The sequence below is a fragment of the Pristis pectinata genome, chromosome 9, assembly GCF_009764475.1.
Source record: "Pristis pectinata isolate sPriPec2 chromosome 9, sPriPec2.1.pri, whole genome shotgun sequence".
Classification (NCBI taxonomy): Eukaryota; Metazoa; Chordata; class Chondrichthyes; order Rhinopristiformes; family Pristidae; genus Pristis; species Pristis pectinata.
In genome coordinates this window covers 7,809,801-7,830,310 of record NC_067413.1, presented here as the reverse complement: position 1 = coordinate 7,830,310, position 20,510 = coordinate 7,809,801, and the positions used below count along the sequence as shown (strand labels likewise).

The 20,510-nt window shown below is 42.1% G+C and overlaps 1 protein-coding gene across 1 annotated transcript in view; it reads right to left on the bottom strand.

Moving 5' to 3' along the window:
* The window catches only part of LOC127574065 (intermembrane lipid transfer protein VPS13B-like), a 795,946-nt gene that overhangs the window by 35,768 nt on the left and 739,668 nt on the right, over positions 1-20,510 (bottom strand). Inside the window, 5 exon segments of the mRNA XM_052022696.1 lie at positions 9,234-9,380; positions 15,167-15,355; positions 16,387-16,597; positions 17,297-17,467; positions 19,575-19,750. Of these exon segments, the coding sequence (XP_051878656.1) occupies positions 9,234-9,380; positions 15,167-15,355; positions 16,387-16,597; positions 17,297-17,467; positions 19,575-19,750 (894 nt within the window).

The following is a 20,510-nucleotide window of genomic DNA, read 5'->3' as shown; positions in this document are numbered from 1 at the left end:
TACAGTGGGACTTGAACCCCAGGGAGGTGAAAGACCAATATGCGATAGCTGACACCTGAGATAGCCTTGAGAAATTAGATTAAACTAAATTTCATTAATACACAAGCACAGAATCTTTTAAACAGAAAAAAGTAAAAATGTAATGTGCATTTGGGAATATTTTGGTTAAAAGATATTTTTGCCCCACTTTATTCATTTCCTCTTTAGGTCTTACCCATTTGAGGAAAAGATGGACTTCAACCAATCGTGTTGCTGGGTTGATGCAAACACTTGCCCAGCTATAGGAAGGATGTCATTAAGATAGACAGGGTGCAGAAAAGATTCACAAGGATGTTACCGGGACTGGAGGCCTGAGTTATAAGGAGAGGATGGATCGGCTGGGGCTTTTTTCCCAGGAGTGTAGGAGGCTGAGAAGTAACTTTACAGAACTTTATAAAATCATGAACGGCACAGATAAGGTGAATGGTCAGTGTCTTTATCCCAGGGTAGGGGAGTAAAAAAACTAGAGGGCATAGGTTTAAAGTGAGAGAGGAAAAATTTAAAAAGGACCTGAGGGGAACATTTTTCACACTGAGGGTGGAGGGTATCTGCAACGAGCTGCCAGAGGAAACTGTAGAGACAGGTATAATTATAATGTTTAAAAGACTTTTAGAAAAGGTTTAGAGGGATATGGGCCAAACACAGGCAAATGGGACTAGCTCAGGTAGACTTCTATGATCTTAAGAGTCATCGAGTCATACAGCATGGAAACAGGCCCTTCGGCCCAACTCATCCATACTTACTGTGTTGCCCAGCGAGTTGATCCCATCTGTCCATGTATCTTATTTCTTGTTGCACTACTTCAGTTCGCACTACTATACTTTGCACCATTCTGTTGCTTTGTGCTTGTCACTGTATTTATTGTTGTATTTACTATTACCATGTATACTGTTTACTCTGTGAGCTTCACGTGAGCAAGGAATTTCATTGCACCCTGGTGTACATGACAATAAACGAATCTGAACCTGAATCTGCATGGACAAGCTGGGCCAAAGAGCCTGTTTCCATGCTGTATAACTCGATGACTCTATGATACTTCCCCTCCCTCATTAGATCCCTTGCTAGACTTGCTAATAACAGGTCATCCAGCAACAAGTGTTAACTTCAACACAGTCAAACGTCCTAAGCAGCTTTTCAGGAACCTTATCAAACAAAATCCAATATGAAGCTGGATCAGGAGATATGGGGACACAGATGACCAAACGAATGGTTAAAGGGGTTGGGTCTAAGGAACAGAGAGAGGTAAAGAGACTGAATTAGATTGGGTGAGATGTCAAGAATAACAAGCTCTGGTCGACTCATTATGGGAAGGATGTGGAAGCTTTAGAGAGGGTGCAGAGGAGATTTACCAGGATGTTGCCTGGATTGGAGAGCATTTCTTATGAGGATAGGTTGAGTGAGCTAGGACTTTTCTCTTTGGAGAGAAGGAGGATGAGAGGTGACTTGATGGAGGTGTACAAGACGATAAGAGGCACAGATCGAGTGGACAGTCAGAGACTTTTTCCCAGGACAAAAATGGCTAACACAAGGGGGCATATTTTTAAGGAGACTGGAAGAAGGTATAAGGGGGATGTCAGAGGTAAGTTTTTTACACAGGGAGTGGTGGGTGCGTGGAATGCACAGCTAGCAGAGGTTGTGGGGGTAGATACGTTAGGGACATTTAAGAGACTCTTAGACACATGAATGATAGAGAAATGGAGGGCTATGTGGGAGGAAAGGGTTAGATAGATCTTAGAGCAGGATAAAATGTTGGCACAACATTGTGGGCTGAAGGGCCTGTACTGTGCTGTAATGTTCCACATTCAATGTTCTTAAGAAAGAGGTCATAAACACTAACTGGGATGAGCTGGACCAAGAGGTTCAATTCATTCTGATCTAACACAATTCTATGACACTGCAAATTTTACAATTTATTTTCCACTTCAAAAAATGTAAGGATTAGAAGGCAGAAGGTTTAGGAGTATACATTAAATATGTAATTTGAACACTTTTTTAATCAGCTAACATGGTATGGGATCTGCAAAGCAACCTGTGCTTCAAAAAAACCAGAAAATGGTGGAAATATTCAACAAGTCAGGCAGCACCTATGGAAAGAGAAACAGAGCAAGAATTTCAGGTTCAAAACCTTTCACCAGAACTGGAAAAGAAAACAAAATGTCAATTTTCAGTTGCAGAGAGGGTGGGGAAGGCATATATCTGATATCACAGACAAGTTGGGCAGAAGGGCCAGTTTCCATGCTGAATAGCTCTATGATTCTATGACAGAGCGAGGACAGGGTTGACACAGCGAATAACCTGTTGTACTCCAGTAGCTCAGCGAAGACATATCTCACAACCTCATTCTCAGTCTTAGCCCAGCATCAGTGAATGGGACATGAGTAACATCACCAGACACTCCCTAGGTATTGGTGGTTGATGGTTCGTGCAGACTCTGTGGGCTGAGGAGCCTGTTTTGCGCTGTACATCTCTATGATTCAAGGTAATCCCACAACTGTCTGGACGATGAGGAATATATCATGCCTTTATGGCTACCATGCTTTCCAACATGGAAAGTACAAATTTCTCCTTGTGTGTGATCTGCACTTTGTATTTTTAAACAACTGTCTAGCAGGAAAGTAGCTAATAATAGGGCTTCCTACTTGTTTTGAAATGTATATGTCTTACTTCAACGAGCATGTTAAATGTCAACAGATGACAAGGGTGGAAGGGCAGTGTTTCCCCCCTCAGGGTAACATGCCAAGACCACAGCTGCCAACATACTGAGGTTATTGAAAATAAGTCCAGCCTAACTGAAGCTAGTAAATGGGCATTAAACGTCTAATATAACAAAGGCAGACATCTCATATTACACCACAATTATTCTTGAAAAAAAATGGTAACAAAATCTATGCAATGAAACTGGGTGTAAATCTGTTAAAGACTTCACAAGTTACTGAAGTTACACTGAAAGCTATTCGTTACAAGACAGGAGCATGTCAAATTTTGAAAGGAATTTATATAATAATTAGTTTGGCCATATCATTAAATAGTTGGAAATTTGTAAAAGATTTGTCAGTTAAACAAAATCCGTTGAGACTGCTATCTGTTAATTTATAGCAGTTCAGGATGTGCAGATTGCCAATTTGAGTCATGTGATTTAAAAAATTAAACTATCACATTTACAAATTATGCATCAAAGTCTATAGAAGAACAGTTCCAGTAGAGCTCTGGCAGAGGGTTTACATGTATAGCCACAGACCTCCAGACCTGCTGTAGAGTCTGCCTGCCTACTCTAAATCCATCTGGGGGAATGGAGTTGGCTCCATGCCTTTGCCACTCAAAGAAAGCCTCCATCACTGACTAAGTGGAGATGGTCCTTCCCAAGATGGCTAGTGATCTAGTTCTGCCGAAGGAGCAGACATTTGACAGAGAGTTAAAGGACTACTCTAAGCAGGTGCTATTGTAAATGTCACTTTCCTGCTGGTGGGTCAGCCAGTCTTCACTGCAAGTGTACTAATGAGCAGCTAAATGAATTAATCTGAGACTTCAGACTGCTAAGGCTGAGAGCATGCTTTCGTTGCTCTTCCCACTGCTTAATGGAAAATTATTCAGTGTGAAAATCTATCCCAATAATCACAGATTATACCAAACTAGGAAAGTTAGTTGATTCAAGAGTTTCGAGCAGGGATTATGAAATCAATTAGATGAAAATAAGACACGCTTTTAAGTTATCATCTTCAATCTTTCATAGTTGTAGCAATTTGCACCTTTCATTCTTGTATGCTTCGTCACGAAATGTGACAAAGCATACAAAGATGAAAGGCCCAAATTCTAACACAAACTTTCAACCAAGTTATCGTTATGAGAATTGAACAGCATGAAATCAGACGTAGATGTGGTAATGTGGGCCACCTTTCTGTTATGCAAAGGGTAACTATGATCTGGATCTCACTGCTTTTGAGGGAAAGAGTGATAATCAGGGTTAAAACATTGGAATTGGACAGTTACTTGGAAGTAATTTGCAGGTCTAAGGGAAAAGAACAGGGGAATGGGACTGACAGGATTGAACTACTGAGAGGCAGTACAGATTCAATGGGGTGAATGACCTCTGTAATACATGATTCTATTAGTGCAACATCAATAAACACCCCTCCTGATGCAGCTATAAATAATAGCTTGGTTCGTAATAATTGTCTGTAATTCATGTAGTCACTGCCCTTTGTCTGTTCCCATGCCATCTGTTTGGGTGCTGATGTCCAAACTACTGGAACCTCTTCAGACATGTACAAAGGAACAGAACATATGGAACAGTAAACAGTACAGCACAGGAACGGGCCCTTCAGCCCATGATGTCAGGGCCAAACATGATGCCAAATTAAACTAGATCTCTTCTGCCTACACATGATCCGTATCCCTCCACTCCTGCATATTCGTGTGTCTATCTAACAGTCTCTTAAACGCCACTATTGTATCTGCTTCCACCACCACCCCTGGCAGCCAGTTCCAGGCACCCACCACACTCTGTGTAAAAAAACTTGCCGCACACATCTCCTTTGAACTTTTCCCCTCTCACCTTAAATGCATGTCCTCTAGTACTTGACATTTCTACCCTGGGACATTTCTGTCTCCCCTACATATGCCTCTCATAATTTGATAAACTTCTATCAGGTCTCCCCTCAGCCTTCGACACTCCAGAGAAAACAAGCCAAGTTTGTCCACCCTCTCCTTATAAGATATCTTTATTAGTCACATGTACATTGAAATGCATCTTTTGCATAGAGTGTTCTGGGGGCAGCCCGCAAGTGTCGCCATGCTTCCGGCGCCAACATAGCATGCCCCCAACTTCCTAACCCGTATGTCTTTGGAACATGGGAGGAAACCGGAGCACCCGGAGGAAACCCACACAGGCATGGGGAGAACGTACAAACTCCTTACAGTAGCTCATACCCTCTAATCCAGGCAGCATCCTGGTAAACCTCTTCTGTACGCTTTTCAAAGCCTCCACATCCTTCCTATAATGGGGTGACTAGAATTGTGTACAATGCTCCAAGTGTGGCCTAACCAAAGTTTTATACAGCTGCAATATGACCTCCTTACTCTTAAACTCAAGGCTCTGACCAGTAAAGGCAAACATGCCGTATGCCTTCTTTACCACCCTATCTACTTGCGTGGCCACTTTCAAGGAAGCTTAGGCAAAAGGAAAAGCAAAAACGAGTAGGCGCAATCTGGCAGGATTTTAAAGGATTTCATTGGCGAAGACAACATTTCCATTCAGGGAAGAGAAGAACTGAGACCACAAGTAGAAGACAGCCAAAAATAAATACAGCCAAGAATTCAGGAGCAACGAACAATCTGCTGGCCGAACTCAGAGTGTTGAGCAGCATCTGTGGGAAGAAAGGAAATGTCGACATTTCAGGTCGAAACCCTGCATCAAGACAGGTTTCAACACAAAATGTCAACAATTCCTTTCCTCCCACAGATGCTGTCTAACCCGCGGAGTTCCTCCAGCAGATTGCTTGTTGCTCCAGGTTCCAGCATCTGCGGTCTCTTGCGTCTTCAAGAGTTCAGGACGAACCTCAATACCCAGGAAATGGTTAGAATGCTCAACTAACATAAAAGGGAGAGAAGAATGTTTGACTGGATTATACGAAGAGGGGTGAGAAGTGGCTGGAGTCCAGCATAAACACTAGCACAAAACTCTTGGACTAAATGGCCTTTATAAACTGTAAAAAAAAGGTTCAGTGAAGTCAATTCTAAGATCAATTCCATCAAATAACATTCAGTCCATGATCTATAATACCCTTACCCAACAAAAATCTATTGCAGAGATCCCAGTCACACTCTTGAGTTTGACCTACTCTGTGTTACTATTTCTTTTCTCAGAAGCTGTAGCAGAGGTCAATGAAAGACTCAAGGGGAAACTTGTTTCAATGTCAGACAAGAGAAAGCTATAAATTTAAATTCATGAATCACTGACTCACTGGTCTGTAATTATACTAGAACCTCCCAGGGATGAAAGTGCTAATGAAGTCAGTGCAAAAGGTGTCATTATAACATTATAAGTTACAGAAAGATGTGTTACTGACAGTGCTGCTGTGCCAGGAACTTGGCATGAACTGCCCACCTCATTGTTCTGCTGTGCTGGGAACCTGGTTGAAGGTTCAGCCCTCTGCTGGTGCTCTAACAGCAATGCAACAGTGAAAGTTGTCCCATCACTGCATGGTTAAATGAAGAACAGTACAGCACTGGACAGGACATTTGGCCCACAATGTTGTGCCAATCTTGATGCCATTTTCTTCTAAATGTTCTCCTCCTGTGTATCATCCATATCCTCCCATTCCCTTCAGATTCATGGGTCTATCTAAAAGCCTCTTAAACTCCACCAAACTGCCTGCTTCCACTGCTGCCCCTGGTAACCCATTCCAGGCACCTACCACTCTCGGCACAAAAACCTGCCCCTCATGTTGCCTTTAAACCTCTCCCCTCTAACGTTAAAAGCATGCCCTCTGGTGTTTGACATTTCTACGCTGGGGAAAAGATTCTGACTGTCTATCTATGCCTCTCATAATTTCAAAAACTTCTATCAGGTCTCCCCTCAACCTCCAACACTCTAGGAAGAACAACCCAAGTTTGTCCAACCTTTTGTTATAGCTCAAATCCTCTAATCCAGGCAGCATCCTGGTATCGGTATCAGAATCAGTTTATTATCACTGACATATGTCGTGAAATTTGTTATTTTGTGGCAGACATAAAAATTACTATAAGTTACAAAAATAAATAAATAGTGCAAAAGCGGAATATGGAGGTAGTGTTCATTGGTTCATGGACCGTTCAGAAATCTGATGGCGGAGGTGAAGAAGCTGTTCCTGAATCATTGAGTGTGGGTCTTCAGGCTCCTTTACCTCCTCCCCATTGGTAGTAATGTGAAGAGGGCATGTTCTGGGTGGTGAAGGCCCTTAATGATGAATGCTGCCTTCCTGAGGCACTGCCTCTTGAAGATGTCCTTGATGGCGGGAAGGTTGTGTCCATGATGGATTTGGCTGAGTCTACAATCCTCTGCAGCCTCTTTCAATCCTGCACATTGGAGCCTCCATACCAAACCTCTTCTGCACCCTTTCCAAAGTGTCCACATCCTTCCTCTAATGGGGCGACCAGAACTGCACACAATACTTCAAGTGCAGTCTGACTAAAGTTTTACATAGCTGCAGCGTGACTTCCTTACTCTTAAATTCAACACAATGAAGGCAAGCATGCCATGTGCCTTCTTTACCACCTTATCCACTTGCATAGCCACTTTCAGTGAACTATGGACCTGGACCCCAAGATCCCTCTGTACCTCAATGCTATTAAGGGGTCCACCATTAACTGTACACTTTCTCCAGTGCGGAGAAACCATAGAATCATACAGCACAGAAAACAGGCCTTCTCAGTCCTCCTCATCCATACCGACTGTGATGACTAACTATGCTTAATCCCATTTGCCTGCATTAGGCCCATATCCCTCTACGCCTCTCCTATCTAATCATCTGTCCAAGTGCCTTTAAAACATTGTAATTGTACTTCTCTACCACCTTTTCTGGCAGCTCACTCCAGATAACCACCACCTTCCGTGTGAAAAACGTACCCCTCGATGTCCTTCACATTTCTCCCCTCTCACTTTAAACCTGTATCATCTAGTTCTAGACTCCCCCGCTGTGGGAAAAAAGGCTCTGGCTATCTATCCTATCTGTGCACCTCATAATTTTGAAAACCTCTGTACAGGTCCTCCCCAGCTTACGAACACCAGACTTACGTACAGCTCATATGTACAACCAAGCATTTGGAAGACCAGCGGTGTGGATTTGCCAGCTGCTGTGGGGCTGCAGGCGCCTTCTGCCGCCTGGGATCTCAGTTTAGGGCCGCTTTTCCGACTTGCGAACTGTCTGGGTTACGAACTGTTCACAGGAACAGAACCTTGCCGTAACCTGGGAATACCCTGCATAAGGTCACCCCTCAGCCACCTGTGTTCCAGTGAGTATAAACCCAGCCTATCCAACCTCTCCTTATAACAGCAGCCCTCCACTTAAAGCAACATCCTGGTAAATCTCTTCTGCACCGTCTCCATAGCTACCACATCCTTCCTGACCAGAAATGTTACTAATGCTCCAAATGGTCTAACTAATGTTTTGTACAGCTGCAACGTGATGTCCCAACTCTTATATTCAAAGCCCTGGCCTATGAAGGCAAGCAAACCAAATGCCTCCTTCATTATCCTATCCATCTGTGTCATCACTTTCAGCGAGCTATGGACTTGCACCCCAAGGTCTCTCTGTACATCAGCGCTCCTCGTGAACCTGCTATTCACTCTACAAGTCCTTCCAGAATTTGACTTCCCAAAGCACATTACTTTACACTGGTCTGGATTTAATTCTATCTGCCACCAGTCCACCTAACTTTCCAGCTGATCTATGCCCCTCTGTATCCTTAGACAACCTTCTTCGCTATTTACGACTCCACCAGTTTTGGTGTCATCTGCAAATTTACTAATCAGACCACCTACATTCTCATCCAATTCAGTTATATGTATAGCAAACAACAAAGGACCGATCCCTACAGTATAGCACCTGTTACAGATTTCCAGTCAGAAAAACACCCATCCACCACTACCTTCTGCCTCCTATCAGTAAGTTAGTTTTGGATCCATACACAAAACTGTCCTGATGAAGGGTCTCAGCCTGAAACGTCGACTGTTTATTTCCCTCCAGGGATGCTGCCTGACCTGCTGAGTTCCTCCAGTACTTTTTGTGCATTGCTCCAGATTCCAGCATCTGCAGAATTTCTTGTGTTTTAGTTTTGGATCCAGTTTGCCGACACGCCCTGGATTTTGTGCTTTAACCTTCTGGACCAGCCTACCGTGTGGAACCTTGTCAAGTATGGCCATTGCTGGAGAATGGTAGTACCTGCTCCATGCCTTGACCATCTGGATCCTACGGTTTTCTCATCACCTCCTGATGGAAGCTGCTGTGTCCCTGCCTGTCTGTTTGACTCACCGCAGCCCAGAGATTTCTCTTGGAACATAAATATATACTTGTTCATTTGTGTACTCCAGCAGTATAATGAATCAGCACCCTGTGGGTGATGCTGAATGGGGTGCGAGTGTCTAGTGACTATCATCATAAGGTTACTACTTGCGGTTAAGTAAATTTGATAAAAAAAAATTATTGCATCAAGCGTACCTCTCTCAGTGTCGCTTGTTCCGGGAAGATGAGCATGGGGCGATAATAGATTTTGTGACTTGTGTTGTTAATTATAACTGTCTTGTCTTCGATCACAAGGATCTGAATCCCATGTCGTACCGCTGAAGATATGCAGAACTGACACAGCTGTGGAGCACAAGGAACTTATCAGTAAAATAGAATGAAACAAAAAGAAAGAACTTGCACAGTACATAATAATCACTTTTACTCTTGGGATGTTACAAAGCACTTTGTATTGAATGAATTTCTTTTGAAGTGTAGTCACAGATGTAATGTAGGCAAGCTGCTCTGCAATCAAAAGACACATGGCCCACTTACTGTTATCCCATTGACCCCTGCACTGAGATTCCTACAGCGTTTGCAGCAAAGAAGGGGAAATATATAAATAACTCTCATTCATCCTGTTATACAGTTTCGTACACCATTAGTTATGAAAACATATCAGAAGAATTAGCATAGTTTATGAAATGATACTTTTATGTTTCAAATGTTTTACTCTTTACTTATCAACTAAAGTTGAACTTCAGAAAGGGAGATGACCAAAATTGCCAGTAATAATATCTATATCATTGCTGAGCCCGGGTAAGATAATGACATGTATCCTAACCAGTATGCAAATAGGAATAGAATCACTATTGTTACCACAGCAGAGGTGTAGTTTAAGGACAGAGGTACACAATATTGTAAGGGAGGTGTACACTGATGTTCTAGAGAGCTCAGTACTTGATCCACTGCTATTTTGATAATACGTTAATGATTTGAACTGGGGGTATGGGGCACAATGTTGAAACTTGTAAGTAGTCGACAACTTGATGCACAGAAAACAGTAACCAAGGTCATAACAAACTTCAAGAGGTCAGAGACTTCCTTCTAGAAAGGCCAGATTGGTGACAGAACTTCGATTCAGAAAAGTGTGCCACCATCCAAGTCAACAATACAACTTTGAAAGAACAGAGAGGCATGGAGGTATTTGCATACACATAGCATCCAGGGCAGAGAGCAGCCAGGAAGTTATGCTGAAGTGATGTAAAACATTTGCTCAATACCAGGTAGGATACAGTGTCCAACACTTGGCACTGCTCTTTAGAAAGGATGTTTAGGCTTTGGAGGAGGCATGAATGAAATTCACCATGAGGTGTGGGGGCATAAAGTAGAAAGGATGGGGTTGATTTCTTTAGAAAAAGTGGCTGACAGGAGATGTGTTGGAGCTGCTTACAATTACGGATGGTTTAGAAAGAATAAACACAGCCGTTACCACATGGCACAGGTTTAACATAATTGGTAAAAGAGACAGGAATGAAAGAAGGATTTTTCATTCCAGCAGGAGATTGGGTCTGGCGACACCGCCTTCTGGGGTGGCGGCTCCAGATTCAAAAGTAGCTTTCAAAAGGAAACTGTCGAAACATTCAAAGGAGGGGAAAAAAATCTGCTATGATACAATGAACGTGATGGGAAGTGGAAGAATTATAAAAGGGTTAGCACAGGTTTTTAACTTGACCAGGTAGCTTTACGTTCCTTGTTTCTGATAATTTGGATTCCTGAGTGCCACACCAGTTATAAGCTGCGATCATTTAGACCAGAATGTGGCTTCACACCAAATAAATTTATCTCTTGCTAGCAATTAATACACACAATGCCACAATCTATTAATATGAGCCTATGTATCAAAAAGATTCCTAATAGGTTCACACCTCTCATTTCACTAGCAATCCAGAATCCTTAATGTATGAATACCTTCTTGTTCATTATTATCCTACATTTCTTAGAAAACTCACAATTCATTTAAAAATATATAATGTCCAAAATTAATAAAGCTTTAGGCAAAACACTTGCATGAAGATCCACATATAGGTTGGTGTGGTGACAACCTTAAACAGATTACATTATCAATAACTTTTATAATAAAGGTAGAGGTGGATACAATTACAACATTTAAAATACTTTTGGACAGGTACATGGATATAAAAACTTTAGAGGGATATGGATCAAATGCAGGCAAATGGGACTAGCTTGGATGGGGCAACTTGGTCAACATGGACGAGTTGGGCCAAAGGGCCTGTTTCCATGTTGTATTACTCTCAGACTCTAGTGTCTTTATTAAAAGTCACACGGGAACATTTATCGAACAAGACACAAAACTGAGACACATTAGGAGATATTGGAAAATGTGAAGAAAAGTTTTAAGGAGCATCTTAAAAGAGGAATGTAGGGAGGTAGGAAGAGAACACCAGAGCTTTGAGCTGAGGCATTAACAATACTGGAGAAAAGGATGAAGCACTATCAATATTGAAAGAAATTTAGAACAGGCATTCCTAGCAAGTACTTTAGCGACAGAAGAAGTAGTGATAGTTGAGGTAATTCATCCCAAGCTTAGCTCTAATTCTTATTTTTCAGATTTTTTTTCCCCAGATGAGAACAGGGTGTGTACATTGTTGGAAAAGCTACACTTTTAATCATCATCTGGAGTGGTAAGTAGGCGATTGTCAAATGCAGAAATGTGAATGAGTGCAGTCATACTGTGAACAGAATATGATGGAGGGATATTCAGCCTCTTAATCGGAAAGGATCTGGGAGAAAGGATGAAAGCATCTGTGTAATAGACTTAAAAGGAAACAATATGTGTGTGTGCATGAAGGAGGTGAGTTGTTACTTAAGTAGCTTCAAGGGAACTGCTGTAATCAGCTGTGTGTGTTGGATGTGGACAAAACTTGATGCGATTTGTCTTTCCTTTTCCTTAAGGAAGGTCATTGGGGCTGATCGACCTTTCCTTTAACCAGCAGTTCCATAGGGAACTGCCAGCTATCTGCACAGCAAGTCTCGGATTTATGCACTTGCAAATCCAAGACAAGCTGGGGGGTCAGATGTTGACACATCTGATTTCTTACTCCATTGGTGAACTTACCATTGAGTCCCGTGGTGGAGCACTGACCTGCTGAGGAGAGGGGCTGGGTGCACTTAGCAGTGACCCCTTGGTTTTACAGCAAGGAGGGCTGGCACAGGAACCGTGACCCCATTCATTTGTACAGGATCACCATTCCTGTGAAAAATAGGAACAGGCTTTACTTATTTTAATTTTCTTTAATGTTAGTGTTAGGTATATTCAATTAAATCAATGTTCTAAATTTTTGTTTCATTAATTTTGATTTTCTTCCGTATCCAGAATAGGTTAATATGAGTAGGACTGCAAGCTCAGGCAGCAGGCTGGATCCAGAATGATTCATCCTACGCACAGTGAAGTCATCCAACTTGGACCTAATAAAGAATGATTAGGCCACTTTCAACAGGAGGAACAGGGAGGCTGAGGAGTCCATCTACAGATATCATGAAAAGCTAAAGAAAAAATGATTTAAACCGCTAATGCAATTTTGGCTTTTTACTCAAGGGGGTGGAAGTTGTGCTAGATTTATACAGAGATCTGGCAAGACCACAAACTGGAGTAAACACATTTAATCTGGGGAACTCAGGAAGGATGTACTGGTCTTGGATAGAGTATAACATAGATTCATCAGAACGATACTGCCATTAAAGTACAAAGACAGGTTTGCATGGACACAGATCGTATTGAAAGGCAAGGGCTGATCAGATATTTTGGACAAATGGGGACAAACTGCGGCTCCACTGGGAGAGTCCGGAAAAAAAGGGGCCGTAACATTAGAGCCAGAGTATTCACCAGAGGTGTGAGGAAGCACTTCTTCATACAAAGGAAATCTGAAACTCTAGCCCAGAAATGGAATTAGAAAAAAAAGTACTTTTTAATGCATAAATCAGGCAAAACTGGAAGTTAAATTCTGGTGGAACATTTTGAGTAAATGGCAGCAATGTTGGGGGCATTTACTGTATGTACAGAGATACCTTGGGATACAAGTCCATAGCTCGCTGAAATTGGAGATGCAAGTGGACAGGGTAAGGCATTTGGCATGCTTCCATTCACGGGCTGAGGCATTGACTATAAGAATTGGTACATCATGTTGCAGCCGTACAAAACATTGGTTAGGCCACACTTGGAGTATTGCGTACAGTTCTGGTCACTACACTACAGAAGGATGTGGTAGCAATAGAGAGTGTGTAAGAGATTCACCAGGATGTTTCCTGGGAAGAATGGCTGTAGTTATAAGGCAAGATTGGACAGGCTGGGTTTATTCTCACTGTAGGAGGCTGAGGGGTGACCATATGGAGGTTTATAAAATTATGAGGGGCTTGGATAGGATAAATAGTCAGAGTCTTTTTCCCATAGCAGGGAAGTCTAGAACTCGAGGACACAAGTTTAAAGTGAGAGGGGAGAAATTTAAAGGAGATCTGAGGGGCAAGTGTTTCACAAGTGTGACGTGTGTTGTGGAACAAGCTACCAGAGGAGTTAATGCAGGCAGATACAATTACAATGTTTAAAATGCACCCCATTTGGACAGGTACTTGGGCAGGAAAGGCGTAGAGGGATGTGGGTCAAGCGGGCAAATGGGATTAGCATAATTAGGTATGAAGATCAGCATGGAGACGGTGGGCAGAAAGGGCCCATTCCTGTCCAATTCTATGACAATAAGCATTTTATTGCATGAAGTTTCTATGCCTATTTCTGCTGAAATCCTGGCCACTGAGAAATTGGACCGGGCTCATCCAGTTATGATTCACCGTTGAGCGGGTGCCATTTCCCCACTGTGTTCTGCACCCGTGATAATGTCATCTGGTGCATGCCATGCAGTTTTGACCTTCCAACAGGAATTGGATCAACAGGTCACAAGTCGTGACTCTCTTTAGTTACTCACAGCAAAACAAGGAGTGCAGCACCCAGGCACTGGGAACCTGACGTGAACTCAGCTGAGACAATGGAGACAGCAGATGGTGGAATCTGGAGCAATAAACAATCTGCTGGAGGAACTCAGCGGGTCGAGCAGCATCTGTGGGAGGCAAGCCCTGATGCAGGGTTTCAACCTGAAACATCAACAATTCCTTTCCTCCACAGATGTTGCTCGACCCACTGAGTTCCTCCAGTAGTTTGTTTGTTGCTTCAGCTGGGACACTGCCTTATTCTCACTAACTGCCCAGCATTGACTGTAATGTGCTGCCTTTGAGCAAACAGACCGCACCTCTAAAGATCACAGCATTTGGCATCAGGATAAAAAATTGTGCCCATTTATCACGGGAAAAATGCCTGAAATCCAATTTCAATCTGTCCCTCTCCTAACAAGCTGCCATGTCTAGAGTGGAAGGGGCAGCCAACAGAAGTTTCAAAAGTGAGGTTGGTAATTTTTTTGTTGGGGAGGTTTATTGAAGGTTACAAAATCAGATGGAGTTAAGATACAGATTAGCCATGATCCGACTGAGTGGTGAACCAGGCATAGGAGGCATGGTAGTGTAGCGGTTAGTGTAACGCTATTACAGCACCAGCGACCCAGGTTCAATCCTGGCCGCTGTCTGTAAGGAGTTTGTATGTTCCCGCCATGACTGTGTGGGTTTCCTCCGGGTGCTCCGGTTTCCTCCCACATTCCAAAGACATACAGGTTAGGAAGTTGTGGGCATGCTACGTTGGCACCGGAAGCATGGCGACACTTGCGGGCTGCCCCCACAACACTCTATGCAAAAGATGTATTTCACTGTGTTTCGATGTACATGTGACTAATAAAGATATCTTATCTTATAAAAGGCCTGGACCTGTTTCTATGTTCTGAAGAATGTAAACTTAAAGGAAGAAAGTGTTTGTAAAATGCATCAGCTTGTAATGCAGAAAGTGTTGTGTTTCCTGGAAGGTTATGTGCCAGGATGAAGCAGCTTGCAGGAAGACTGTGAACACCATCGAGAAGAAACTTTCTTCTGACCACCATGGTTCTGAATAGCATTGTGAATGGAGCCCTCACAAGGCTGGTTTCTAAAGTGATTCAACGAGTGCAAAAGATGATTAACTATTGTTTCAAACTGACCTTCTGATGATCTGGGAGAGCACCTAGTTCTACATCTGCGTCAGCGATCCCTTCCTCATCCAGCGTGATGACATCAGAGATGGGATAATCCTGCCACTTGGGGGAAGTGATATCGTGCACGAGCCGGATTGCGGTGGATTTATGTACAGTGTTGGTACTGGCCCAGTAGATACCAATCTGAAAAGGCTCCTAAAAATAATTGTTAAAGCACATACCATTATATATCTTACGGCATCTCCAATGGATTTAGATTGTGCATATGGTTGGGTTGTAAATCTTTTAAATTCTCATTCAGTCCTTGAGTATATTAATGCCCTAGTTAGATTGGTTTTTGGATATGAAGAAGATAGGGGAATCAGGTGGGAAAGTGGACAAATCATAGCCATGATCTCTGATGGAGCAGGCTCAAAGGGCCACATGGCACAGGCTTGCTTCCATTTCTTATGTTCAGCATTGCAACCTAAGCTAGTGCCAAGCAAGCCTGAAAGCACATACCACCAGGTTCAAGGACAGCTTCTATCCCGCTGTTATAAGACTATTGAATGGATCTCTTGTACAATAAAATGGACTCTTGACCTCACAATCTACCTCGTTATGGCCTTGCATCTTATTGTCTGCCTGCATGGCATTTTCTCTGTAACTGTTACACTATATTCTGCATTTTGTTATTGCTTTTCCCTTGTACTACCTCAACGTTCTGATGTGATGAAATGATCTGTACAGATAGCATGCAAAACAAAGTTTTTCACTGTACCTCAGAACATGTGACAATAATAAACCAATTTACCAATCCTTAAAAGAAAGGTGAGCAACCTGCATTCACAAGGAGTCTTTTATCTTCAACAGGAAATGTGCTCATTCTACGATTTTCCTTTTTTTTCTTGTGGCAAAATCAAATCTTTAATCTGGTAGTGAAAATGATTAAGGGTTGAGCAAAGTAAGTCTGTCCTGTGGAGTGATGCAATGGTGGATGATGAATATGCCACCTAGATGTCAACCCTTAAAGATAAATTAGTGAATAGGCGATAGGACTGGATAGCTTTAAAATAATCCCATCTGGGATCCAAATAATTAGACAGGTTGAAGGACCAGCTGAAGATCTTTGTTATATTAGCATCATCTTAACAACACAAAGCAAATCACAAAGTTATCCCAGAAAGTAAAATGCTGTGTTTTCAAAAGCTACTACTTTTTTTAAAACAAACAATTAATTCATTTACCTTGAAGTTTGGTGGTACAATAATTTTCCCAGCTGGTACCTGCACAACTATCTTTTCACCTTCAAATAGCCAGAGGTCCCAATTGGACTGGTTGACAAACAAGGCCCAAGGTAGCAGTTCAACGAGAAGTGTATTGAGACAGGGCTTCCAGGCAGATAGCTTAACTTGCATTGGACTATCCCACTGAGCAAGAACCTCACTGCTGTTTTTGCTGTTCAATGCAAGCACACATTAAAGAAACAGATTAGTTCTTCATTATCATCACTGGCAGTTTTGTGCTTGAAACAAGTATTTAAGCTGTCATAATTCCTCATGTCAATAGTGTCAGATCCTTAAAAAAAATGTTATTTCTTTTCAAAGACTGTTAGGAAATGTTTACACAAAGATTATCCCCAAATTCTTTTGTGTTACTCTACAATCTTCCCAGACATAGCTAGAATGACATCCATCTTCTTAACTGTGGATTACCAGTTGATATAATGTTTTGATTCAGTAAGTATGGAGATTGAATGACTCGAACAAAACCATGACAGGCCTGCAAAGAAAACGGCCACTTTGTAGCCAAAGGATTGTAAATGTATATATTTTATCTCCAAAATAAATATTTTCTTGAATAAGGATGACACAGCAAACACTCTCAGAAACAAGTTCATACTGTTTAAATTCTGAATGCCTCCTTAAGAATTTTTCTTAATCCAAAAATAATTTCATAAAAGAGGGTACAAAAAGAAATCTTAAATATTATTAGACACAATATCTCATATCTGACCATAGTTATGAGCTTACTGATTAAGGAAGATTTCGGCTAAAGTACACACAATGTAATGACATCCATTTGCATTAAATATTTAGCTGTCCTCAAACGACCATTTGCAGGCTGCACCGCAATTGAAGGATTGCATGGCAGTACCTGTCAGTTTCCTTTGTTATGTAGGGCCAGGCGAGGCATGTGTCAGTGCCCATTTTGTAGAACTCTGCAAGTAACTTGCTGGCAGTGCATTTTCTCTGTGGTCCACGTGCGATTTGTTTAATAAGCGCTGTTGAGATCGGGACAGCACACTGGGATGCTTCATCTTCCTCCCTGAAAAGGAAGAGGAACAATATTTACATTTCCCTGTGTTCTCATTCTAACCCAATTTTGACTAAGAACTAAAAAAATCAATTTTATTTCTACAGACATTATTTAAGTGTAATTAGAATAAATAAATAAAAATGCTTTCCATGCTTTAGGAAGGATGTTAAGGTTTGAGAAGGTACATGGATTTACTGGAGGGGTACCAGCAATGAGGAATTTTAGTCATGAGGAAAATTGGGCTCTGTTCTTTACACTGGAAGGTTAAGGGGAGATTTGATAGAGGTGTTCAAATGGAGTAATTGGGAGAAAACTGCTCCCAGTAGCAGGAGGACACAGACTGAACAAGATTGGCCAACGAAACAGAGAGGTGAGGTGACTTTTTGTTGTTACAATCTGGAACATGAGAGGTAAAAACATCTCCTTCTGTGCCATATATTTTTCACATTTCACCAGCTTAGATATATCATTGCAGCATTTCATTCACAAGCTCCCTTAAAGAGTAAACCCAGGTTACTAAAACAGTTGAGGTCGACTCAGTTGTTTGAGTAACTGTAGACATTAGTCTGTCTGGATTCACAAGCACTACACTGGGCAGCTGTTATACCTCCATCTTTCTTTCACTGAATTTTCTTACTGATGTGGATTAAATGAAACTTTCAAAACAGACATACTTCAGGTTCCAACACAGATCTTTATTAAGACCATAAGACAAAGGAGCAGAAGTCAGCCATTTGGCTCATCGAGTCTGCTCTGCCATTCTATCATGAGCTGATCCATTCTCCCATTTAGCCTCACTCCCCCACCTTCTCACCATAACATTTGATGTCCTGGCTACTCAGATACCTATCAATCTCTGCCTTAAATACACCCAATGACTTTGCCACCACAGCCTCCCATGGCAACAAATTCCACAGATTCACCATTCTCTGGCTAAAGAAATTTCTCTGCATCTCTGTTCTGAATGGGTGCCCTTCAGTCCTGAAGTCGTGCCCTGTTGTACTAGACTCCCCTACCATGGGAAACAATTTTGCCACATTTAGTCTGTCCAGGCCTTTTAACATTCAAAATGTTTCTATGAGGTCCCCCCTCATTCTTCTGAACTCCAAGAAGGACAGCCCAAGAGCCGTCAAACGTTCCTCATATGTTAACCCTCTCATTCCTGGAATCATTCTAGTGAATCTTCTCTGAACCCTCTCCAACATCAGCACAATTAAATTGTGGATCATATGATATTACCATGCACAAATTAGCTGCCCCATTTCCTATGAGTCCAATGTACTGGTTGTAAAGTGCTTTGAACCTCGGGATCATGAAAGGACCTTATAAGTGCAAATCTTTCTCTCCCTCCCCCACTGCTTCATATTCTGCTGACATATCCAACATGCCAAGTCACCTTGCAGTTTGCAGCAATAAATCTGCAGGCACAAAAGAGAAATATGATGTCAGAAGCTGTGCATTCCTCACCCTTTGCTACTAATCCTTCAGCTTACCTCAGAAAACAGAATGCGCCCTGTGGGAAAACATAACAATTTACCACTAATTATACCCCATAGAAATGCCACTACACATGGTTGTACATGTAGGCTAAGAAAACAGAAAGAGAGGTTTGATCAAAACCCATTGTAAATTAGAATGAAACAAAAATATGTCTTTCTGCAACACCCATTTTGGAATGTTCCAAAGCACTTTGCAGCCAATGAACTACTTTTAAAGGGTAGTCACTGCTGTAATACAGGAAACAGAGCAGCCAATTTGTGAACGGCAAGCTCACAAGCAAACAGCAATGCAATAATGTTTTTATGATGTTGATTAAAGGATATGTGTTTGGCCAGGATACCAGGATGAACCCTTCTCTGAAAAAGTCACATGGAGTTTTTCTTAATATCACCTGCAAATGAAGATAAGGCCTCATCTGAAAGACAGTACTTCTGGCAGTATGGCACGCATTTAGTACTGCACTGGAGTGTTGACCTAGGTTTTTGACGCTGTGTCTCTGTTGTGGGACTTAACTCCCTGGTTTTCTGTCTCAGGAGTGAGACTGCTGTCAACGGAGCCACTTATGGATGAATGGGACAAGGCTGATTGCCATCACTGGTCTGAATCCTATAGTTACCTTGCTTGAAATGTCAAGTGGTGCACAAGTTCTGGTTCCACATTCAGAAGCGACTCTTCCCGTCCTTTCCCCATGATGAGTTGGGGGTCTTTTAAACCCAAGCTTCGCCTCTCCACGTGTAGAATAATGGGATCAGGGAGGTGGCTTCTCATGACAAACAGAGGGCTGAAGACCAGCTGCAAACAAAATACAAGGCACAGAGTAGTCTTCGAGAACTGAAAAAAATGACTCCATTAGTACAAAGGTGGGAAAGGAAGAATGGCAACGTATTTTGTGGAAAAAGTTTGGAATTTAATCCAAACAAGTGTGAGTTAATGCATTTTAGGACAGCAAGATTACTAACAGGACATATACACTAAATGGCAGGGACCTCAGGAGTGTTGCTATACAGAGGACCTTGGGGTGCAACTTCATTGCTTACTGAAAATGGCGACACGGGTGGATAGGGTAGTGAACAAAGTATTCGTTATGCTTGCTTTCGTAGGCTGAAGTATTGAGTATAAAAGTTGAGATGCCATGTTGCAGCTGTACAAAACATTGCACAGGCCGCACTGTGTTCAGTTCTGTTTGCCACACTACAGGAAGGGTATGGTAGCAATAGAGAGAGTACTGGAGAGTTACGCCAGGATGCTGCCTGGAATGGAGGGCTTGACTTGTCAGGTGAGATTGGATAGGCTAGGTTTATTCTGACTGGAACACAGGAGGCTGAGGTACATAGATAGGATAGATAGAGTCTTTTTCCTCTAAAATGAGGGCATAAGTTTAAAATGAGAGGGGAGAAATTTGAAGGTGATCTGAGGGGTAAGCTTTTCATACAGAGGGTGAGGGTTAAATGGAACAAGCTGCCAGAGGAGGTGGTGGAGGCAGATACAATTACAATGTTTAAAAGGCATTTGGACAGGGATAGGAAAGGTGTAGAGGGACACAGGCCTAATG